Source organism: Mirounga angustirostris, unplaced genomic scaffold, assembly GCF_029215605.1.
Source record: "Mirounga angustirostris isolate CCGP_5_RB_7025 unplaced genomic scaffold, mMirAng1.0.hap1 SCAF_8, whole genome shotgun sequence".
NCBI classification, from domain to species: Eukaryota; Metazoa; Chordata; class Mammalia; order Carnivora; family Phocidae; genus Mirounga; species Mirounga angustirostris.
The window spans coordinates 31,290,145-31,316,079 of NW_026991716.1; the positions used below are offsets into that span (position 1 = coordinate 31,290,145).

The following is a 25,935-nucleotide window of genomic DNA, read 5'->3' on the forward strand; positions in this document are numbered from 1 at the left end:
ATACACACTATTACCCAGCCATTTAAAAAAAAAAATGAAATCTTGCTCTCTGCAACAACATGGATGGACCTACAGGGTACTATGCTAAGTGAAATAAGTCAGACAAAGACAAGCACCATATGATTTCATTTATATGTGGAATTACATTAATAAAACAAAACAGACAGACTCACAGATACAAAGAACTCATGGGTGCCAAAGGGGAGGGTTTCTTTTTAACAAGATGGATAAGACAGGCAAAGGGGATTAAGAGGCAGAATCTTCCAGTAATAAAATAAATAACACACAGGGATATAATGTACAACATAGGGAATATAATCGATAATGCTGTAGCAACTTTGCATGGTGACAGACGGTAACCAGACTTACTGTGGTAACCACTTCATACTATATATAAATATCCAATCACTATGTTGTACACCTGAAACTAAAACAACAGTATGTTAACTATTCTTCAATTAAAAAAAGAAAAAGAAAGGAAAGGTGGGTTCAAAAGGCAAGAGGGAAAGAGAAGTGGCAGAAGTGCCAAGTAAAACAGTGTTTAAATGGAAGACACAAGTATGGAATCTAGAGGAAGTCTGTATGAAACCAGGGCTTCTTTTACAACACCGATCAGTAAAAATACAGGAGAAGAATGAGGAGGGACAGTTCTGCATCACCTGGCTAGGAAGGACACTCCATAATTGGAGGAGGTAGAAGAAGAACTTAAAAAAAGTTTTAGGAAATAGTGTGGTTTATATAGAGTACCCAATATGTTTTCTAACATGTGGGACATATTATGGTTTAGGAGCTTAATAAGGAAAGTTCCAGGGATGCCTGGGTGGCACAGTCGGTTAAGTGTCAGACTCTTGGTTTCGGCTCAGGTTGTAATCCTAGGGTTGTGAGATCGAGCCCCCGCATCGGGCTCCCTGCTTGACAGGGAGTCTGCTTGAGATTCTCTCTCTTCCTCTTCCCCTGCCAGCCACCCCCCCATGCACCCGTCCTCTCTATCTAAAATAAATAAATCTTAAATATATAAGGAGGGCGCCTGGGTGGCTCAGTCGTTAAGCGTCTGCCTTCAGCTCAGGTCATGATCCCCAGGGTCCTGGGATTGAGCCCCACATCGGGGTCCCTGCTCCACGGGAAGCCTGCTTCTCCCTCTCCCACGCCCCTGCTTGTGTTCCCTCTCTCACTATGTCTCTCTCTGTCAAATAAAATCTTTAAAATATATATATATAAGGAAAGTTCCATTTCTAACCTCTGAGAAACTAAACGAACAATGTGTATTTAATGTACATATGCAATGTTCCTAGGGACCCATGTGAACTATTAAGAAGAGCTATTAAGAACTATTAAGAAGAAGAACTATTAAGAAGAACAAGAAGAGCTACTTCAAGTGGGAGAAACCTTCATCAGCACGTGATGACCACACTATCATTTCATCTTAGCTTACTTCACAACCAGAATGCCTCTGACTTAGAAGGAACTATCGCAGTGCAGGGGTAAATCTTTCCTATGGAATTCTGGAAGGGTGTACTCTATTATAGGAAGAGAGGAGGCATGTTATTGTTGGTATCAAGACTAAAATGGTGATACGCATGCTGCTTACTGCTTCCCAAGAGTCAAGGGTCCTAAGTGTTCTTACGAAGTGTGCACCTCCAAGCAGGCAGGAACTCCTTGTGGAACACTGATATTTACCCAACTACCTAAGAGTCGCCTCACCAATATTAACCCCACTTCATTCCTAACTTACTATGGAAATGTAGAGAAGACCTGGGGACTATATACCCTACCCTCCCTAAGCCCTGACAAGTATCCATACCCTGGAGCCAAAGTTTCCTTGTAAGCCCCATGTAGTAGTGAGGGCCAAATTAATCACAAAGGTCATAAAACTACTTTTCTTAATTTATAATAATTTATAGTGAATTTTTAACTTTTACTGAACCCTAGACAAATTATTAATTATCTCTGGTCTTCAGTTTCCTCATCCATAAAATATAGCCAATACTTCCTTTATAAAAGGTAATTTATATGTACAAAGACCAATACAGTGCCTGACATACAGCAGATATTAGATAACAGGTAGCTTTTACCTAAGAAGCAAAAGTCTAAAAAAGAAGATAAAAGAAAATGTTTGGGCTTGAAAATAAATCTGCCAGGAATCAGATACTTAGTGGTATTTAACCAAGGTGGTTAGAAACGTGTGGTGGAAGAAGAGAGTTGCCAGTAAAGATGAATATAGAAGCTAAAGTATTTAGTGAGAGAGGGCCAAGGGTCATATACACATGCCCCACATAATGGAGAACTGTCCACACAAGATGCCAAGAGCACTTCTCCTGAGATACTCTGAGAGGGCACACCAATTTAAAATGGGGGAAGGGGACCCACTTTATAAATTATTAAATACAACAAAAATTCCTTTTGAGGAACAGAAATGAACTGAAACATAAGTGTAAAAATAAAGAAAATGATTCTTTCTACAGAAGACCATCTAAAGACTGTAGAGGAGACCACCCACCAAAAACAAAAGAAACAAGCTTTGTTGTTAAGACAGAAAGGTGAGACACAGAGTAGTTACCTAACTTGTCCAAATTTGTGCCCAGGCAACCTAAGCCTACTTTCCAAACTCTTCCCACTACACCACACTTTATGAGCTTGCAAGGTGATACTTCATAGAAAAACTGAGAAGAGCCAATCACAGTTAAGAAGGCAGCTTATTTTCTTTTACATGTTCATAGTTGTGGTTTTATGTATACTATATTCGGATTCTGCCAGCAATTTACCATCTCTGCTATCAGGATGTGTTATAATCAAGAGTAATCTGGATTCAATGAAATTAGTAGTTTGTACAATGGAATTAAATTCTTTACTAGAGAAGATGAACTGTTTGCAAACTGCACCACACAGCACTAGAGGTCATCAGAGCAGGCAACACAGGTTAAGGAGGCTCCCAATTCAACAAAACCAGTTTCATTTTTAGGTTTTCCCTTTTTTTGAGGGGGCATTCATATATGCTCTTATAAAGGAAAGGTTTCTACTGATTTAAAAAAAAATGCTTTGAAAATCATGGAACCAGATCAATTATTAAGATCTCTTGAAGGTGTTAGATTTCACAAAATCCTGAGAAACGACTCACAGATTATATAACCAAGGCTTTAAATTCTTTATTGCCTCCAAAGCTAGTATATTTTATACTCTACGTACTTCTAGACTTGGAGGGGGATGTTACAAGTATAAATTTTAATGGCCCATATAGTGATAATTATATTGATCTTAACACTGAAACACACACACACGTGTGCGCGCACATGACCAGAGCTCTCAAACTCTAGAAAACAGTAAGAAGCAATATTTTTGCATCAAAGGGATTTTTTTTTTTAAAGTCACGTATGTGGTCATGCCCCTCCCTTAAAAACACTGACATTCATTTAAAAAAATCTCCACTTTGCACTGGGCTCAGCTTTTTGAAGTTACAAAGATAAACAAGACATGTATCACCTTAAGTTTTAAAGGTGTATCAGACATTCGTCAAATAACTGGGTAGAAAGAGGTAAGGTGCCAAAGAGAGGCAAGGAGTGAGAGGTGCAGAGAAAATGCAATGGGGGAAAGAAAAAGAAGAAAATGCAATGGGAGCTCAGCAGTGGAAGTAACTAGTTGACCTTTGAACAACGTGGGTTTGAACTTCACAGGTCCACTTATATGTGGATTTTTTTTTTTTTAAATAAATACAAGACAGTACTGTAAATGTATTTTCTCTCAATTTTCTGAATAACATTTTTTCTCTAGCTTACTTTACTGTAAGAACACAGTATATATAGGGGCGCCTGGGTGGCTCAGTTGGTTAAGCGACTGCCTTCGGCTCAGGTCATGATCCTGGAGTCCCTGGATCAAGTCCCGCATCGGGCTCCCTGCTCGGCAGGGAGTCTGCTTCTCCCTCTGACCCTCCCCCCTCTCATGTGCTCTCTCTCTCTCTCTCTCATTCTGTCTCAAATAAATAAATAAAATCTTTAAAAAAAAGAAAAGGAACACAGTATATAATACATATAACTACAAAATATGCGTTAATTAACTGTTAATGTTATTGGTAAGGTTTCTGGTCAACAAGGCTATTAGTAAAGTTTTTGGGGAGTCAAAAGTTATACATGGATTTTCAACTGTGCAGCACCCCTAACCCCCCATGTTGTTCAAGGGTCAACTGTACTTCCAACTGTGCAGATACAAAAGTTATTAGAAGGAGTGGCCTGTTCTGGAAAACAGCATGGGGGTTCCTCAAAAAGTTGAAAATAGAGCTACCCTATGACCCAGCAATTACACTACTGGGTATATACACCAAAGATACAAATGCAGTGATCCGAAGGGTTTCTGCACCCCAATGTCCACAATAGCCAAACTATGGGAAGAGCCCAGATGTCCATCGACAGATGAATGGATAAAGATGTGGTATATGTAGACAATGGACTATTCCTCAGCCATCAGAAAGGATGAAATCTTGCCCTTTGCAATGAGACTGTGGATGGAACTAGAGGGTATTATGCTAAGTGAAATAAGTCAATCAAGAGAAAGACAATTATCGTATGATCTCACTAATATGTGGAATTTAAGAAACAAGGCAGAGGATCATAGGGAAAGAGAAAAAAAAATGAAACAAGACAAAATCAGAGAGGGAGACAAACAATAAGAGACTCAATCTCAGGAAACAAACTGAGGGTTGCTGGAGGGGAGAGGCATGGGGGGATAGGGTAACTGGGTGATGGACAATGGGGAGGGTATGTGCTGTAATGAGCACTGGGTATTATATAAGACTGATGAATCAGACCTATGCTCCTGAAACAAATAATACATTATATATTAAAAAAAAAAAAAAAAAGTGGCCTGAAAAGGAGAGTCCAGAAGGGAAGGGACAAATCATTTCTGCATTCTGATACATGACTGCACATTCGTTTGTCATTCAACAAATAGTTCACAGTCTAGCAGGAGAGAAGGGTAAGTAAACAAACACCTAAAATACAATGTGTGAAGTATAATACGTATGCCCGTGCATAATATTAATGAAAAAAGGAGGGATAAATTTCCATGGGGTCGTGAGGAGAGTAAACAAGGAGGGGAAGGAGGAATGGTGACTTCATCATGGCCCTGAAGATGAGCAGGAGTTTACTGGAAAGAAAAGATATTTCTGGCAATAGGAACAACACAAGCAAAGGCATGGTGAAGTGAAAGCATGTGGTGTCTTTGGGGACCGGCTGTGGGGGAGTAAAGAGGAGACTGATGATAAAAGTGAAAACGAGGCCAGATCGTGAGGAGCTTTAAGCCCCATGCCAAGGAATTGGGCTTCAGTACAGTAGGCATGAAGGTTTTAGGCAAAGAATGATGTCATATAAGCACTATGAGACACCCTTTCTAACATTAAAATTTTTCAAGGCTATAAAAATACGCAAAGTTTCCATTGGCTGCAAAAACATATAGAAGAACATTAATTCCAGGACCCCTTGAAATCACTCCAAAAGGCCCCACTGGCCTTGAGTCCAGTTAAGGGTTCCCACAAGGCTGGAACTATTTACTATTTACTTTTCTTTGGATTACCAGGACACGGGATATAGTGGAAACAACAGGAACTGGTTTATGATGAAGAACAGTTTTAAGACTGAACAAAATATGACTCCAAGGCTCCTGCCTGATCACCTCAGTGGGGTGCTGATGAGAAGAATGTTAAGTTTTGCCTGAGAGACATTAAGATTCAGACATCTACAGGATGTCCAAGTGTTCTGTCCATAAGCAGTTAAAACACAGGTTTGGAGCTCCAAAGAGAGTTTGTAGCCACAGATACGAATTTGAACATTACCACGCACCGTACTGGTGACAGCTGAACCTATGTGGATGGGTGAGGTCACGGAGCACGGACAGGACCCAGCTCAGAATCTAGCAATCCCGGGGCAAAGAGGAGACTAGACAGAGACAGAGAAAGATCACTCAGAGGAGGAGAAACAAGACAGCTATCATGTGAGTCTAGGAAGGTACACAGTTCAGAACACATTTGGAGTATGGTGCCCAATGACAGAGGGTCAGTTAGTACGAAGACTAAGTGGCTGCTGGATTTGGAAACTGGGTAGTCTCTGATTTTCATTTCTCTGGAGTGGGTAAAGAATAAACTGGGTTGAAGAACAAATGAAAAAAGGGAAGAAGAGGCAGTGTAGCTCACTCTGCTCAAAAAGTATGGCAACAAAGAGGAGAAAGGTGTTGACGGGTTGTCTGGCTGGGAGAAGTACGCACATTTTGTGCGTTTTCTTTTTTTATAGGACTTACATCTAGAGACTCTGAGAACAAGGACTGCCTTCAATATTCTTACAGCATCTACTAGATTATATAATAAAAAGAGCAGCACTACAAAATCACTGTTTAGAATGCAAGATACAGATCTCTCACACACTTCACTAAACTTTAACTAAACTGCCAGTGGAAAAGGGAGAGAACTAGACTGAACCAATTAGATGGTCATTAAATTCGAGTCATTTACCTGCTCGGGGTGACTGTTTAAAAGAGGCCACGCCTTGTTACGTAATTTGACAGGCTCTGTGAGCAACACCGGGAATGCTGTAAGATGTTACCTTAATTCCTTCACCCTGGGCTGCACAAGGACATACTCACCTCCATAGTAGAGTCCTGTAGCAGTGCACATCCGCCACTGTCCCTGATACATTCCTGCTCTGCTGGGGCTGCACATCTGGACGCTGACATCTGCAATCTCTTGGGGCTCTAGCGATCTCACCATCACCATGTTCACATGTCCAAACTGGTCTCCCCCGACATATTTAAGACAAACCCCTGGAGGCCAGGCCTCTGCCCCTGAGTTCAAGCAAAAGAAAAAAATGTTAGGCAATTAGTGGTCCTAGGCTGGGTGCAGTTCATTACAAAACTGTAGAAGAGGCCGCTTTCTCTGTCTTTGGCACATACGTGAACCTAGCCACATATCCTTGAGCTATATAATGTCACAAGACTGACCAGAAGGAATTATCAGAGTTAACAACCTCTGACCAACTGTCTATCCCTAAGATAAGGCACATATGACCAAAGCAAGGCAAGCAAGAAGATGTGTTTCAGGGGACCCCACACATCACACTGAATCCGTAGAATCTAAGAATGATGTCCACGAAGAGGCGTGGAAATGAAGCACAGACCCACATCTTTGGAGGGCTGCTTTCTTCACTAAGAGGTAACACATGTCCATTTTCACTGGAACTTTTTAAGCTGACATTCTAAGTAAAAATACATGCGATTGCCCCTGGTTTTTCTATCAAGGCAAGCAGATGAAACACGTGAGGAATAATTTCTATATTACTTTCATTTTAAAACTTTTTCCCTGATACACAACTTTTCCTTCTGGAATCCTTAACTATGAAAAGACCAAAGTACAAGAGATTCTGCAAATACGAGACAGAGGAGTCAAGTGAAAGTTTCATTTTCAGGTTCAAACAATAGTGGGGAAAGTAGGAACAGGGGCATGAACTCCCCTGCTAACAGCACACTGAACTGTGGTCTCAGAGGTGATGACATCAGCCAGAGGTACGTGTATAAAGGATAGGAATGGCAATATAGGGACAAGGCATTGGCAGGAATGTCTTTCCTCCTTTGGAGGTGATAAAGATCTTATTTGGGTACCTCCTCCTGCGTACCTAGTTTTATGTAAACTAATTCAAAACGAGCAATCCATATATTGACTCGTTCTGACAAGTCATAGGGCCACTCAGGGCCTCTAGGTCATCTTTCCAGTGAAGTCTCTCCAGTATACTCCTTTTTACTGTAGACAGAAACCTCTGTATCTTTTGGGGGGATATATACATTATACATTATAAAAATTAATCACCGTGAAAAGGTGGACATGGCAGGACTCCCAGGACAAAGCACGCTTGAAACTGATCTCCTGAGAGTACTCTAGGACGCATTAGTATCTTGTTCTCGAAGTGCCAGATTGGTTTTGATATACCTGAGGACGTACTATTGCCAAGGGAACCAGAGAGAAAGGCAGCCACAGCTCTACTGCTGAGACTGCAGCCCCATCCTGGACGGCACACTCTGGGGCTCCTAGGATTTAAGGGGTAGCAGATGAAGCAGTGGGCACAATGTTTTGTCGGACCCTCTTAAAAACACACCTGCCAGCAAAGTGCCATCCAAAGTTAACACCATAAAGGGCAACTGCTGCAGGTGGAAAGCTTGTGGGGGATACCCTGACAATACCTGTATGTTGTCTGGCATTTCTGGGGCCCACGGGCTTGGCAAAAGCCTATCAGTCTGAGGTCAAGAACAGCAGCAACTGGCATGGAGCACCTTGGAAAATGTCAGTCTCTTTAGAGACCAAGATCCAAGAGGAAAATTCAACTGCTGTGCTGGGGCTGAATTCACAATTGTTCTTTCAAACACACATACACACAACACCTGTAACAAGACAACATCTGTTGGTATGAAACATCTGTTGGTGTCTGTTTTTGAACTTCTAAGAAACTAAGGAAAAGGAAGACTGCCTGGGTGTGAGAAATGTGTGGCTGGCTGTCCCGAGCACACAACCACAAGTAGCCGAGATGGTCAGAGCTCCCCGCTCTGCAGAAGAAGGGGTGCTGCTGTGCTCCAGAGACACTGAGTTAATTGGTAAACATTAAGTGATTAAAAATTAGGCAGCTAAGGTCCTGATCTTTTTTACTACAGACACTCTATTCATGTGGTGCCTGGGGAGCTTGTTGGAGAAAAAATTGCATGAATTATCCATCATCAACTCTAAAGTGTTAATTTGCTGTAAAGTGAAGAACCAATCATTCACTTTCTGAGAGTTACCAAGAGTTCACTACGACATTTAGTTCTTACAGCCTAGTAAGTCCGGCAACTCTAAGAAGGTCCAAGATACCAGTTCTTAATACAGAAGGAAGGTAAATACCGCTGAGCTGTATGGACCACCAGCATACCTAAAATCTGGATTTGAGAAGTATTAGTACAACAGGGCCTCAAATTAAGTCTCAGTTACAAACTGGCTTACTGGGGGACAGATACATTTAGAAGAAAAGAAAGACTAATCTGTGTTTTATGACTTTCCAAGTATCACAAGCACACATATGATCAAGGCTGTGATTCTCCAATTATCATGGAATATAATTTTATTAAAAAAAAAAGTAGGGGCGCCTGGGTGGCTCAGTCGTTAAGCGTCTGCCTTCGGCTCAGGTCATGATCCCAGGGTCCTGGGATCGAGTCCCACATCGGGCTCCCTGCTCGGCGGGAAGCCTGCTTCTCCCTCTCCCACTCCCACTCCCCCTGCTTGTGTTCCCTCTCTCGCTGTCTCTCTCTCTATCAAATAAATAAAATAAAAAATCTTTAAAAAAAAAAAAAGTAAAAACAGAACAAAGCAAAAAAACCCTGACATATGGCAATTTTGAGATGATAGAGAACATGACAAAAATGAAATAAAAGTCCATCAGTTCCAGAAAGCCTGGACTTACTAGGTGTAAGTCATTACAGAAATAGTTGGGAGATAGTAAGGAACATTCAAAGATTGATGAGGAAGAACCTCGATGAAGAGCCCCTGTTCTTTTTAATCCCTAGAAGTTTGGAGACTGCATTTCAATTAAGCTGCAGACAAAAAAAGGGACCTTCATTGATCTTGTCACTATTTTCTTCCCGTACCTGCTGTAAAGTGACTGGAATATAACAAAATTTGCTGAATGGATGAAGCAGAATTACCTTCTCTATAGTCGTGCTGAAGAGAAAGGCAGAAATTAACTATTTTAAGGAGCCAAAAGAAAAATGGAGGAAACAGTTGTTCTTTTTCAAGTTTTCTCAACTCTGCTTTATGTTCACAAAAAATAAAGTTGACTGTGAAGCCACTTTCTCACATGACAATCACAACTACTTCACCAAAGTCCAAGAAATGCCAGCGTTATCATAACCTGCTCGGCTTTACATTCACTATGGTTGGACAACAGAGCATAGTTGTAACAACTGAGAAGCTGAGGGAAATTGTCCGTTTTCACCTTGGAGGGGCAGTTTCAAATTTTTACTTTCAATTTTAATTGTAAGGTTTCCTGTTCAAGTTTCCCAAGCTTCTAAAACTTATAAAGTGCCAAAAGTTTGGATCCTGGGATTCTGCATCTATGTCATTAAATGTCTGACTTCCGTTTTACCATGGTCTTAAAAGCTGAATTTTAAACAATGTGTGACACATTTATCTTCTTTGGGGAAACTGCTGGGACAGCTATATGCAGTTCCTACCAATCTCATCTGTTGTATATTCAAATGCCTGGCATGCCTAAAACATGACAGCAGAGAAATACCATGAAAATTATTTATGAAACTATTTCAGTGAGCACTCATCTCTTAAGAGAAGGTTATGAATGAGAGTAAAAGAGCCAGAGGAGAAACAGCTAAGGCCTGCCATATTTCGGTGTTACTCTATTTCCAGAAAGAACTCAGGCCAGATTAGAATGATGCCAAAGAACCAGTACACATGCATGCTTTCCCTCTTTCTCTTTAATAACATAACTATTACTTCGTTATGGAAGGCCAGGTTCTCCTTAATCAAATCGAGAGCATGTAGCTTACAGATACAAAACTATTTAAAAATGGATGAACAATTTCCAAAAGGATAAAAAATCCATGTGTTCAAAGTAACCTGAAGGGTAAAATCTCCAGCCAATTGTTGCCGAACTCTTTTCAAGAAGTGTTCAGGCACAAGAATGGCCTTTCACAGGAAGAGAGACTGCAGATCCAGAGGCTGTCTTAAACTGGAGTTACCACGCAAAAGCAAGTGGAAAAAGCAGCCAGCCCCACCAATACAGATTTTCTCCAAGGTGAAAGAAAGGTAGGCTCTTTGGGGTTCTGATCTGACATTTAGCCATTTTATACCAATCCCTCGCAATCCTCCATTAACTCAAGAACTGTCTGGTGAGTGAACGGATGTATCAAGAAGATTTCTGACATACAAAATGGTTTCTGCTATCTCAAATATTTCAGCGGTACTCTAAGAACTTTTAATATTTAAAATATAAAGAATTCACAGAAAGCCAGACCATTTTCAGTGTTTTCGCTATAAATAAACAGGGTCTTAATTTTTTTAACTAAATAAAATTGAATTCATGTGTAAGTTTCAAAAGCAGTTTTGATCAGCAACTTAGCAGGTTTTAGTAATTGAGAGAAAACACATGATGAACAGAAGCTGAACTAAAGAGACTGTTTTAGGGGCGGCTGGGTGGCTCAGTCAGTTAAGCATCTGACTCTTGATTTCGACTCAGGTCATGATCTTGGATTATGGGATCGAGTCCCACATCCATCTGGGCTCTGCAGAGTGCAGAGTCTGCTTGGGATTCTCTCCCTCTCCCTCTGTCCCTCCCCATGTGTGCTCACTCTTGCACACTCTCTCAAATAAATTCTAAAATCTTTAAAAGAAAGAGATTGTTTTAATATTTTTAAAAGCCCACAACATTAAGAAAAGTGAGAAAGAAATCAGGCCCCCCAAAAAGGAAAGAAATATAATTAAGCTTTGAAAAAAAAAGAATTTCAAGAAAAACAGAAAACATGGCTATTTTCCCATATTACCAAGTGTCTCTCAAACTAACAATGCCCCACACCGTTACAATCAAAAGGGAAAAGAAGCTAATGAAAATTTTATAAAGCCATGAATGTCTCCAGTCATCTACTACCATGGGTCAATCCAGATTATAGGCATTTCCTCAGTGACACACTGAACTTTCATCCAAGGGAGAGTTACTTTTAAATAAGTCAGAAAAACTAAGAATAACAATTTCGTACATTCATTACTATATAAACAGCTAGCTTAGCCAGTCTTTCCCCATCATAAAAAAACTAAAGTACAAAGAATTGAAAAGTACATAGTCAATAAAAGGTCATTTTTACAGGTTTATTTGAACCCTGAGAGTTTTACATCACCTCACATCAGATCACCCTGCTAGACAGGGTTCCCCCACACGCATAGATTTTTAGCTAAATACGCCTTCTGCCTAGTTTCTCATCTCTCAGAATTTCTCTGTTAAGTCCTCGGTAACAAGGAAGTTAAAGCATCCTGACCTAGTCAGAAGCATGAATAATTACTGCATGAAACAAGCAATTCTAAACCCACTCAAATTAAAAAAGTCATTAGAAAAGAATTTAACAAGCAAAAGGTAATAATGAACTGTTACCAGACACATATTCAGATCCTTTTTTCAAAGAACTATCACTAACTTATTTTTCATTTTTCTTAAAGTCAGCAGTACATTACAACAATGCCTCAAAAAAATTTCTCGATCTTTCCATCTTTCCCATTTTGAGCAAATCCCCGCATTTCTTACCCTATTTTTCAAAGTGGTATTAACATTTCAGAGAGATATCTCAATGAAATTTCATAAAGAATCATCCTTGTAGCTACAAAGAAAAGAGCTTTCAAAAGAGCAGATGCTCACAGCTCTTTCTAACCACCTTGTTCTATTCAAGGATGTACCTCCTCTAGCCTGCTGGAAAGAACTGGAAGATTAATTAGAGCAGAATTAAAATGATGGAGTAGAACTGTACAGGTGGGGATAATACCACCACCACCACACACAGGCCTAGTTCCTGGTATCAAATGAATATTGAATTGTTTAGAGGCCATCAAGACCTAAATTTAAAAAAAAAAATCTAAATTATTTTTCCTGATCTAGGGCAGGGGACATTTCACTGATGTTTGGTCATCACACCAGTACAAAAAAGTACTACATCAGGGAGCCTGGGTGGCTCAGTCAGTTAAGCATCTGCCTTCGGCTCAGGTCATGATCCCAGGGTCCTGGGATCAAGCCCCATGTGGGGCTCCTTGCTCAGTGGGGAGACTGCTTCTCCCTCTGCCCCTCATCCCCAACCTCATGCTTTCTCTCTCTCAAATAAATCTTAAAAAAAAAAATAGTACTACATCATGTATAAGAAAAAGCTCAGTTACAAAAGCATATAACTTAAGCTAAAACATTTCCTTGTTTCTTTTAACTACTAAACAAAGAAAACTGGGCAATGAAGAACTGCCCATTATCATTTACCAGAATTCTGGATCCGCCATGTCTTTATAAACTGAGTATCAGGAGGTATCGACTCCCCTTCTCCTATGGTGACATCTTCAACAAACGACATAGAGGGTACACTGATGTTTGGGCTCTCAAAGTCGTAATAGGCGCCAATTGCTGCTTGTAGGTTCCTACAAACAAAAAGAAAAGGCAAAAGATTTTACTTTAGTCCTGTCCAGAGTCTATTATCTTGATTCTCAAAACAAATGGAAAAAGCCTGTTTCTTAGGGTTTGGTATAGAACCTTAGGCTCATGATATATAAATTTTTAGAGCCACTGGTTCTGCCTGAGGAACAATAAGAAAAACACCAAGACCAACAAACTTGTGCATCACTTTCCTCCCAAGTGCCCACATAAAAAGTAAGAAACATGAGCACCATCAGCAACAAGATGAGGTAATCTCCATCTTACCCACAGGGATAGCAAGTTTGGGTAAGGAAGTCAATTAAAAGAGTGCTCTTCTACAACCATGATTGGAATTCAAAAAAACTCTATTTTAGAAGACATTCTAATTATTTAATTTTTTGAAAAGGCAACACATGCAGATGGTTCAAAAGTTTTGTACAGTGAAAAATAGCGATCTTATCTCTTCTTTCCTATACACACACATACACACACACGTAACTGCTCATATTACTTTCTTCAATCTTTCCAGAACTTCCTTATGCACATACAAGCAAATAATATATACTCTTATTTCTCCCCCTTTTACACAATTATTGGCATATTATACACTGCCCTTTGCTTTATTCCCATGAAGACATTCCTATGTCAGTACATAATGAATATCTTGTTTTTTATAGCTGTATCCATTGTACAGATACATCATTATTTATGTAACCAGTCCACTTCTGAGCTTGTTTCCAACCTTTAATTCTTCCATAAATAAGCTTAAGCAAACATTGTTTTTATATACATGCAAGTCTATCTGTAGGATAAATTCCTTTAAGTGATACTACTGCTGGGCCGAAGGGTATAGATTTGTGGTTTCAACAGATATATTCTAAACTTCCCTCAATAAAGTTGTACACTGGGTGGCTCAGTCGTTGAGCGTCTATCTTCGGCTCAGGTCATGATCCCAGGGTCCTGGGATCGAGCCCCGCATTGGGCTCCCTGCTTGGCAAGCCTGCTTCTCCCTCTCCCACTCCCCCTGCTTGTGCTCCTGCTCTTGCTATTTCTCTCTCTGTCAAATAAATAAAATCTTTTAAAAAAAAAGTAAAAATAAAAATAAAGTTGTACACTTACTGCTCCCACCAAGAATGTATGAGAGTGTCTATTTCCCCATTTGCTCATCAACAGTGTTCCTCCAAAGTTTTGGATTTGTGTCAATCTGATAGGTTAAAAATAAGATCTCAGTGAGGCCTTAAAATGGTTTTCTCTTGTTACACAAAAGGTTAAGTATCTTTTACATGTTTAGGAGCCATTTGTAGTTTCTGTTTTGGAAGCACCATTTTGTAAATGATGGTGTTCTTTTTAATTACTCATAAACCCCCTTATGTCAGAAGGAACTACCAAGCACACAAACAAGAGTCCCTAATTGAACTGAAACACATGATTGACAGCGCGTTCAGCCATGCCAGAAACCAAAGGCCACTAAGGGGTTTAAGCAAGCTGTGTTCATTAGAGAGATCAAAGAAATTGCTAGGAATTACAGTAACTGCTCCTCTTAAGGTCTTACTTAAACTAGTGACATCAGCTCTAGTCCCCACAGTGGACAACAACACAAGCTGCATTTTTCTAAACATAACCCAACCATAAGCCAATGGATCCAGTGGGTTGTTTTTAATTATGCATAAACATAGCAGGAAACAAGCTGTGACGGTATATAACTGTGCCACAGACATACTATTAACAGCAAATACTTTCCTGCCGGGGGCCTGCCTGCAGCCCAGGTGTTGCAGCTGCCACAAAGGAGGGCTATATTCAGAGCAGCTGCCTCAGGTCAAGCCTCACGCAACGGTGGCCTGTCCTATTAGTCAGTAGTGGCTGGAATTACACCACCACCAACTGCCTGCGTGGTGTATGTGTGCTGGATAAAACTGACATGGAGCAGAGCTGGGCCAGGGGCCAAACTGCCTATTTGCTTGACCATTCAATAGGAAGGCTTGGACTTCAGTCTTCCCAGCAACTTCCTTCTCTAGCTGACTGTGATCCAAAATGAATAATATGTGGCTGGTCAAACTTGGGGACGCCCAGCCTCTAACCACCCACAAACAGGCCCTAGGAGTGTATCCGGAATCAGCCTTACACTTAGGAATTAGGGACAAAATGAGGAAAAGAAAAGTAAGGCTAGTTTGTATTTTGTTCTTCTGAAAACTTTTTGTAAAAGCTGTGTGTCCACCCTTTTATAAAGATAATTTTTCTGCCGCAGGAACTCCAGCAAGTAGCCTGCTAAATTGTTTTCTGTTCACTTGGCTGTAAAATATGCTTGGGAGGGAAGAAACTATTTGTGCACTCAGGACAATTGCCAATTCTCATCCCCAGCATGTGTCATATTTCACCACTTGGCTCTGCCTGATATCAGAAAGGACTCAAGACCACTGCAGTAGAAACATGAACACGTTCAGCTATCCTACTTAGACAGATCTGGCCACCTCAAATCTTGTTTCACACAGTCCAACTCATCCCAAAGCCAAGCCAACAAAACTATTTATTTGTACCTGTATTATATAGGTAATCCAGCCACAGAAAGAGTAAGAAACACTTTTAAAGCCCAAAGTGAAACCGAAAGTAGTGAACTGGACTCCTGGCAGGAAGCAGGAGTGGAGGATGACAAAGCAAATTAATTTCCCAAGTACAAGGCCAAGAGTGGACTTAGCCCAGTGGTGCTCTAACCCATTCGGGAGGTACACATCTTAAAATGTGGGTACACAGCTTCTTGGCGCTTGGACCACTTAGATCACTGCCTTACTGGGCCAAGCAACGGCAGAAATAGACCAAACAGCTCCAATTCAGTGTGAGAACAAGGAGATATGAGAGCATGTATTCCCGTTCAAATCAACATACTCAGCTATTATTAGCCAACAAGAAATTCTACATGACAAGGAACTGGCTGAGGAAATGGGAAAAGGAAGAACATGGACTCTGTATTCAGCCCAGTCTGAAAGTTTAAACTTCCAGGTTCCTCCAATGTTTTTGCTCAAAAAAAGTTTTTAATCTGATTTCAGATTAAACCAAAAGCACCCTGAAGAACAAAGGCAGGCAGTGTAACTGAGGAAAAAAGCAGGGGCCAAGACGATGGTGATGGCTATGAATATGCTTAAAGCCACAGAACTGTACACTGCAAAGTGGTTAAAATGGTAAAATTTAGAATGGCTTTGTTTGGAGGCAGCGCCTACGCCTGGCTGAGGGGCTTTGAACAAGTGGCTATGCATCTACGTCAGCTTACTCAGCTACAAAACTGAGTTTGTTGTATCAGAAGGCTGGTTTATATTTTATATTACAAAGTTGGCAATGATAAGGTTGGCTGTGAAGACTGTATCAGACAATGTGTGTGAATGCCTTAGGGTTGGCATTCAACCAATATTTAACTAATAATGAGCACTTATCCATGTGCTAGGCACTCAACCTGAGACTAGGGATAGAACAGATGGCAAGATGGGCAAGGCCCCTACCTTTACACAGCTTATAGTCCAGCAGACTTCAGCAAGCTAGGGACATTCAAAAAGGGTAACTCCAACTGTCTCTCACACTGAGGTTATCAGTCCAAGGCAGCTTTTCCTACTTGAGTGAAAAAAATGGGCTTGGTGCACAACAGTTTCAAATGCACTGATAATCAGGTGAACCTGATTGAGAGTAGAAGAATTTGGTGATGTTGATATGTGTTCCCTAATGAAATGCAATTTTGTAACTCAGAAGCAATACTGTCGAACATTAATTTTATAGAGGAGGCCACAAATGCACTGACAGGTAAATAATTTGCCACATGCTAGACCATCAATTAGGAGGATTTATTCAAAGGCATAAAACTTTCAGCTTACCCAGAACTTTCCAATTATCTAATAACATTCTGAACACCTGATTTTCTTAAGAACATAGTAATTACCAGCATGAATTCTTTTTTTAAGATTTTATTTGAGGGAGCCTGGGTGGCTCAGTCGTTAAGCGTCTGCCTTCAGCTCAGGTCATGATCCCAGGGTCCTGGGATCAAGTCCCACATCGGGCTCCCTGCTCTGCAGGAAGCCTGCTTCTCCCTCTCCCACTCCCCCTGCTTGTGTTCCTGCTCTTGCTATGTCTCTCTCTGTCAAAAAAATAAAATCTTTTAAAAAAAAAGATTAAAAAAAAATTTTATTTATTTGAGAGAGAGTGAGAGCAAGAGAGCGTGTGAGGACACATGCATCTGAGGGGGAGGGAGGCAGAGGGAGAAGGAGAGAATCTCAAGCAGACTGCTCCCTGAGCACAGGGCCTGGCTCGGAGCTCGATCTCACAACCCTGAAATCATAACCTGACTCAAAATCAAGAGTTGGATACTTAACCAACTGAGCCACCCAGGTGCCCCCACCATCACAAATTCTTTAAACAAATTAGTTGTAATCCTCCCCCCTTCAGTTGAACTACTGAAAATGGCGAAGTATCTAATCTTGCAAAAATTCACAAACACAGAACATTTATTTCTGCACTATGTATACATATACAGGTCAGATTACTGATCTTATAAAGAAAAACCTTCTATCTGCTGAATATACAATCAGGAACATCACCCAAAAATTGGGGGTAGAAAAGAGTTAAGAAAATCAGGAAATCAGAATTAAAGAGGGAATGTCAGAAGACCAAGAATTAGCTCAGATTCTCAGGAAGATTAGATACCTTCTCTCTCCATTCTCTGAACAAGAAACTCAAAAAGATCCAAATTATTTATGAGAAAAAGAAAACTACCCAAATTTTGGACACAAATTAAAATGGGAAGTCAGAATAATGAACTGATTCAGTTAAGCACAAACAACAGCATCTTTTGGCTGTGAGCAATACTTATTCCGAACCACAAGAAGCTTCTCTCACCTCTGGAGCGCCGATGATACTGCTGCTAAGGCCACAAGCCCACCGGGAATCTCTAATGTGACTGAAATCATCTCTGAGTGACTCAAAAACCAGACTAGAAAAAGGATGAGCAAAATAGAAAAGGTTCTTATTAGGGCTTTCCAACATCAACTGGACAGGAATCAAATGTCAAATGGACAGGAATCAAATGTCAAATGTCAGATTTTTGACAAGAGTGGTCAAAAAATAAGTACTTGTGACTACAGTGAAGAAACTGCGAATTTCATAAAACCAGAAACATGACAGCAGGTAGGCAATAGGAATTGGGCTGAAGAAGGCTCAGTATTTTCAAACCTAAAAATTAACTCATGGATGATACTATTTAAAATGAGAAGACTGTGAGAAAAAAGAATGTATGGAAAATTTCATTAAGAGTACGTTTACACTAGCATTTACCCACTTCTTAGAGCCGTAGCAAGTCCAAGATCATTTCTTGTCTCTTCTTTTCCTATTTACTGATCCATTAATTTTATTACTTTTTAGAACCGATCATTCTAACTACCATCAGCAGTTACACCTTTTCCAAATAGAAAGTAAAGAACAAGCATTCTGCCATGAAAAGGCAAGGTGGTGGCACTGTTCTAGATTTAAAGAGACGTAACCACCAAGCACAATACATGGTCCTTGAAGTCCTTGATTGGATCCCAATTCCTTAAAAACATGAAAGAGGGTTATAAAAGATACATCTGGGGAGAACTGAGGAAATTTAAACACAGGCTAGATATCTTTTACTAATAATAAGTTTTTGTAAATTATCTTCCTATCTTAGTATGTGGTTATTTAAGAGAATGCCTATTTTTAGAAGAAGCACGCTGAAATATTTAAGGATGAAGGGTTGTGATGCCTACAATTTTCAAATGATTAAAAAGATGTTTATACAGAGAAAACAAATTATGACAAAAATGTTTACCACTGTTGAATCTAGGTGGTAAGTATAAGGGTAAACACTACAATTCTTCATAATTTTCTGTAGATTTGAAAAGTTTATAATAAAAAGGCAAATGGAAAAAAGAGAGAGAGGGAGAGAGAGAGAGGGTATCCTTTTTTCCTGCCCCTGGAAGTCAGGAAAATTCATTGAGAATTACTGCAACCATCTTGGGAACAGAGAGACCTACCAGGAACCTCAGGGGACCTAATGAGGATATGCCTGATATGCTAAGGATGATCAATCAGAAAGAGGGAAAAATTGTTGTGTCCTTGATGATATAAACTACTAAACTAAATCTGGCAACCCCAGAGCCATCTTACACTGGGCATTCTTGTCATCTGAGATAATAAAATTGGCTTATTGTTCGTTTCTTAAAAAAAAAAAAAAGGAAAAAGCAGATTCTAAGTACAGAGCAAATTCAACACTGGCATTGAAGAAGTTTAGTTTCCAAGTGCCTTTGGCTAATAAGTCATGACCAAATTATTTTTCCTTTTTTTAAAAAAAACTGAGGTGAGATTCACATAACATACAATTAACTAAAGTATCTAATTCAGTGGCATTTAGTATTTTCACAATGTTGTGCAACCACCACCTCTCTCAAGCTCCAAAACTTTTTCATCACCTCATACCCATTAAGAATACCCCATACCCATTAAGTAATCATTACTCATTCCTCCTTCTCCCTATTCTCCACCCCCCCAATTCCCTGGCAACTACTAATCTTCTGTCTCTTCGATTCTGCCTATTATGGGTAACTTATATAAAGGGAATCATACAATACATGACCTTCTGTGTCTGGCTTCTTTCACTTAGCATAGTATTTTCCAGATTCATCCCAAATTGTAGCATGTTAATCAGTATTTCATTCCTTTTTATGGCTGAATAATATCCCATGCTATGTACACACCACATTTTGTTTAGCCATTATCTGTTGACAGGCATTTCGGTTGTTTCTACTTTTTGATTATTATGAGTAATGCTGCCACAAACATTTGTATACAACTGTTTAAGTATATGGCTTCATTTCTTTAGATATATACCTTTGAGTAAACCTGCTAGGTCATATGGTAATTCTGTGCTTAACTTTTTGAAGAATCACCTGTTTTCTATAGTAGCAGAACCATTTTACATTTCCACCAAAAATGTACAAGTGTTCCTATTTCTCCACATCCTTACCAACACTTTTTTTTCCAATGATAACTATCCTACTAGGCGTGAAGTGATATCTGATGGTTTTGATTTGCATTGCCTTAATGACCAATGACCTTAAACATTTTTTCATGTACTTGTTGGCCATTTGTATATCCTCCTCAGAGAAATGTCTACTCAAATCCTTTGTTCATTTTTTGACTAAGCTGTTTATCTTCCTGTTGTTGACCTGTAAGAGTTCTTTATATATTCTGGACAGTTGACCCTTGTAATATAGATGATTTACAAATAGGCTGGTCTTTCTTTTTCTTAATAACGTCCTTTGAGGAGCACCTGGGTGGCTCAGTCAGTTAAGTGTCCAACTCTTGATTTAGGCCCAGATCATGATCTCAGGGTCGTTAAGATCAAGCCCCGAGTCTGGCTCCACACCTCCACACTCAGCACGGAGTCAGCTTGTCCCTCTCCCTCTGCTCTTCCCTCCCCCACCCCCCCCCGCCCCGACTTGTGTGCACTCTCTCAAATAAAATGTCTAAAAATAATAATAATGTCCTTTGATACACAAAAGCTTTAATTTTTATGAAATCCAATTTATCTAGTTTTTCTTTCACTACTCATGCTTTTGATGTCAAATATTAGAAACGATCACCAAATCCAAGGTCATGCGGATTTATCCCTTTGTTTCTTCTATTAGCTTGACTGTTTCAGCTTTTATATAGACCAATGATTCATTTTAGTTAATTTTTTTTTTATAAGGAGTTAGGTAGTTGTCTAACTTCATTCTTTTGCCTGTGGTTATCCAGTTGTCCCAGCACCACATGCTGAAGAAGATCAAACATTTTTAAGAGAAAACAAAGCTGGACAAACTCTTGGGTATGGGTGGGATCCTGCCCTATTTAAGACCCTAGCTCTTGGTGACACTTACATGGCAACTGCAATCAATGGTGAAGCTGAGATTTGGGAAATCAAGCGGGAGAACAAGCTGAGACATGCAGAACACCTCACCTTAACTCAAGTATGGTAATCCTTAGGCTCAAGATCACCCTAAATGATATTTCCTATTCCCACCAGTTTCTAGGACTAAAGGAAGCAACATTTATCTAACGATCAAACTACATTATAAGCACAAAGTTTTGCCCTCTCTATCAGTAAGTATGCAGTATTTACTCATTTATTTTATTTAAGTTTTAACTCATTCATGACTGTAGGTACTGGAAACATAAAGATAAATAAGACAAAGTCTCTGCTACAAGGAAATGCAAAGTCTATCAAGAAATATTTGGGAACAATTAATCACAACTCAATGTGGTAAGTGTCAGAGGAGAAACATAACCAAGGACTGTGAAAGTACAGAGGAGGAAATACCTAATTCAAACTTAGACTTCGAGGGAAAGCTTCATCGACCAGGTAATATCAAACTGATGGCCTCGTTAACCACCTAGAGGAGGAGTGAAGGAGCAGTTAGAGGGAGAGAATGTGCAAAGGCACACAGAGGAAGAAGAGCTGTATGCCTCTTTTCTCTGGGAACCACCTTCCTTGTCCCCAGGAAAGCAGATATAAAATAAGACAAGAACATAACGAGTTAGTAAATGACTCTGCTCCAAACCACAAAGGATTAGTCCAGGAATGAACACCTGACCCAAAGCTGAATCAATCTCAACCTTTCCCTGAGAATTTTGGGCCTGGAGCTGAAAGCGAGACCAATCTCTCCCTGAGTACCTGGAGCTTTTAGTGCCATATTCTGCCCACTGGAAAAGGCACAGAAAAGTGCTCTTCAGAGAAAAAAGACCACAAACTCACAAACAGCCAGAAAGAGAGAGGCCTGACAACATTCAAATCCCTGGTTCTGGTTGTTTCTGAAACCCAAATGAATTTCTAACTTAGGTTCTAAGACATCCTCCCAGGATCTCCTTACTAATTCTCATTTTTACTTGGGCTTGTTTGACAGGGTTCTGTTCACCTCCAATAAAGTCCTGATAAAAGACTGAGAAGTACTGCAAAAGTGACAAACCCAAAATGTGTAACAAAGTTCAAGTGAAATGAGGCCTCCCCCCATCTCAGGCTGGGAAGCCCAGCAGTGCTTGTGTATAGCAAACCAGTTGGTTACACTCCATATGCACTCCAAAGCTACATGGAGCCTTACGAGCTTTGGACAAGAAAAAGAAATTGCTCACAGAAGACTGCTAACTTCAGTAAGGTTTTGCAAAACAATCCAATCTGCAAAACACAATCCAGCCCAATCCAGCCTCCTAGAGAGGAGATGTGACACATAAGAATATAATGACTAAGCAAAGCCCTTTCTGCCTATACAGCCAAAGATCCAAAACCTCTAATGGTCAGATAATTACTTTGCTGAATTTCAGCAACTGAATTCTTTGTGCCACTAGGAAACTGTGAGACCCTGAATGACTACAATGTAGACAGCCCCTTTCAAAACACTTCTCACAGGGTTCCCCCAAACTGCCATCCCCTCCCCTCATTAAAGTATTGTCTGACAGAAATGCAGCTGGGGAGGGGGGCAATATCCAGGGGTGACATTCCATAGAAGATTTGAGAAAGCTCTAAATCCAGAATTTTCCACTCATGCCCTTGAGGTAGGAAGATAAGCAAAACCAAGGAGAATTAAACCTGGTCCCAGCTATTCTCTTCAGCAACCTTAGAGACTAAAAAGCCTAAATATTACTGGAGTTGGTTATCAATGGGAATGAACCCGTATGAAATGGATGATGAGAAGTGAACTGCAGTTTTAAAGGAGTTCTATCAGCAGGAGGCTGTAATTATACTCCTAGTCAAACCCTAGGTCCAAAAAGTAGCATCTTCCTGGGAGGGGAAAGCTACAGCAGCATGGCCCTCATAAAAGGAACTATCTCCCACCCTGCCCCTATAGCCCCTGTGCTGCTCTTAAGGATGGTCCTGAAGAGTATTAGACATAGGGAATCTTTTTGGGGCAAGCCAGGCTAAAGCCTTCAATCCTCTGCCAGTGAAATGAGTTAACGGGGGACCATGAGCTTTGCACATTATATCATACTGCTCCTGCCTACAGAAGACAGTATATGCTCTGTATTCTTCTGCTTATATCCCCCAGGCTGAGAATAGTGCCTGGCATATAGAAGGTGTTTAATAAATGGAATAAACTAGTAACCAAAATACAGTATTTTTCCTTTCTCCTTTTTATCTGGTTTTCTTCTCAAGCTCATATACTGGGACTATAAGAAGGAGGGCAGAGGAATAACAACAACAAAAAAATCTATCAGCCCACAGGCTGTAGGATCATGCAAATATTTATCTGGACCAATCAAGACCAAACTTGGGAAAGCACAGCTATCATCCTGAGACCTTCAGCTGGTGGGGTGGGGCACCTCTGACAGTAAGTCACAGTATGATAGCCGGACCTGACTGCCTCGGGTCATCTCCCACTGGGGAGGGAGATGAGAGCATCTAGTTGTTACTTGTCTAGGCAATGCCCTCAATTCCACATACGACTCCTTAGGACAGAGTGATGTCATTCCACAGTTAACATGAGGGTGGGGGCACCCCGGAATTTGGAACTGAGAGTTTTCCCCACAGTATCTGGGCTATAAACTCCACATCTGGGAGCTTTTGACAGTCATTTTCTTCACCAAAGATAGACCACTGCAAACACCTACACAGTACATAAAAAGAAACCTAACGGGGTACCTGGCTGGCTCAGTCATTACAGCATGCGATCCTTGATCTCAGGGATGTGAGTTCAAGCCCCACGTTGGACATGGAGCCTAATTTAAAAGAAAGAAAGAAAGAAAGAAACCTGAGCTATTTTAAAGTCCAGTTTTTCCTAAAGCCCAAACATATTCGGGTCTTTGGGTTCTGTGTAACATACCAACATCCTTAAAATGCCTCCTCCTACTCCAACACACACATCTTTAGCATTATCTAGTCTGAAGTGAGTTTGTTACGTGCAACATAATAGGCTCCGATTAATTCAAAATTACATACTGTGTCCAGGGATAGAGTCTGTATGTGTGATACAAAGTCAGTTACAAAAGGCAGAAGAGGAACTGGAAAGATAAATTAAAACTTAACTCGGATCCAGTAATCTCACATTTGGGTATATATCCAAAAGAACTGAAAGCAGAGTCTCAAAGAGATATGTGCACATCAATGTTCAGAGCATTATTCATAACAGCCAAAAGGCAGAAGCAACCCAAGTGTCCATCAACAGGTGAAGGGGTGAATAAAAATGGTATACACATACAATGGAATATTAGTCTTAAAAAGGAAAATCTGTTACATGCTAAAACTTGCATGAACTTTGAAGACATCATGCTAAGTGAAATAAACCATCACACACACACACAAAAACAACACACAAGTACTTATCATTCCACTTATATGAGGTATCTAGAGTAGTCAGATTCATAGAAACAGAAAGTAGAAGGATGACTAACTGCAGGGGCTGAGGGAAGGGGGAAATAACAAAAACTCGTTATTGTTTAACAAGTATAGAGTTTCAATTCTGCAAGATGAAAAAGTTCTGAAGGCTGGCTATATAACATGCTTAACACTACTGAGCTCTATACTTAAAAATGATCACTATGGTATGTTGTATGTGTACTTTACCACAATTAAAAAAAAAATTAGGGCACCTGGGTGGCTCAGTTGGTTAAGCGACTGCCTTCGGCTCAGGTCATGATCCTGGAGTCCCGGGATCGAGTCCCACATCGGGCTCCCTGCTCGGCGGGGAGCCTGCTTCTCCCTCTGACCCTCCCCCCTCTCATGTGCTCTCTGTCTCTCTCATTCTCTCTGTCTCAAATAAATAAATAAAATCTTAAAAAAAAAATTAAAAAAAATTAATTTGGATGGGACCAATATTTTTCATTAAGAAATTTGGACTTCTAAAAGCAAAGAGAGCATCTAGGAGGGCCTGGGTGGGCTCAGTCAGTTAAGCGTCTGCCTTTGGCTCAGGTCATGATCCCAGGGTCCTGGGATCGAGCCCGGCATTGGGCTCCCTGCTCCACAGGAAGCCTGCTTCTCCCTCTCCCTCTGCCTGCTGCTCCCCCTGCTTGTGCGCGCTCTTCTGTCAAATAAATAAATAAAATCTTAAAAAAGAGAGAGAGCATCTAAAGTTAAAAAAAAAAAAACTTTACTGAAATATAATTTACATAGCATAAAATTCACGCATTTCAACTGTACAATGTAATGATTTTTTAGTAAAGTTACTGAATTGTAAAAACATCACCATGTTTTAGAACACTTTCATCAGCCCCATAATGCCCTACTCTCCATAACATGTAAATGTTAGGGTACATAAATTAAGACTGCTAATCAATCAGCTGACCTGAAAATGGGGAAATTATACTGGATTATCCAGGGGAACTCAATGTAATCACTTCTCTTAGAGTGGTCTGAGGGAACTGGAAGAGAGAACCAGGGAGATCGCCACATAAGGACTCACACAGCATGCTGGCTTTGAAGATGGAAAAAACGAGGCCATAAGCCGAAGAATGCACGTGGCCGCTGGAAGTGGGAAAAGGCAACAAAATGGATTCTCCAGCAAGAACACAGCCCTGTTTTTAGCCCAGTAAGACCCATTTTGGACTTCTGAACTTCATAACTGTAAAATAATAAGTTGATATTTTTTTAAACCACTAAGTTTGTGGTAATTTATTACAAAAGCAAAAAACTGTGGATGGCTGGCTAGTCGTTGTATTATTCTTTCTCCCTTACTATTTGAAAATATTCATCATAAAAGGAAAAAACTATGAATATGAAAGCAGACTAAAGAAAGATCATAATTAAAAAGGTACT

At 40.2% G+C, this 25,935-nt stretch overlaps 1 protein-coding gene across 6 annotated transcripts in view; it reads right to left on the bottom strand.

The window, feature by feature from the left end:
• Positions 1-25,935, bottom strand: part of ILRUN (inflammation and lipid regulator with UBA-like and NBR1-like domains) — a 91,926-nt gene that overhangs the window by 43,926 nt on the left and 22,065 nt on the right. For 4 of the 6 annotated variants that reach the window (XM_045866736.3, XM_045866734.3, XM_045866735.3 and 1 more), the window contains exons 2-3: positions 13,014-13,168; positions 6,622-6,819 (exon numbers count right to left, since the gene is read on the bottom strand). In XM_045866736.3, coding sequence (XP_045722692.1) covers positions 6,622-6,819; positions 13,014-13,168 — 353 coding nt within the window. Of the gene's footprint in view, positions 1-6,621; positions 6,820-13,013; positions 13,169-14,282; positions 14,368-25,935 lie in introns of all 6 variants that reach the window. The other 2 variants (XM_054505824.2, XM_054505823.2) reach the window with 2 other exon arrangements.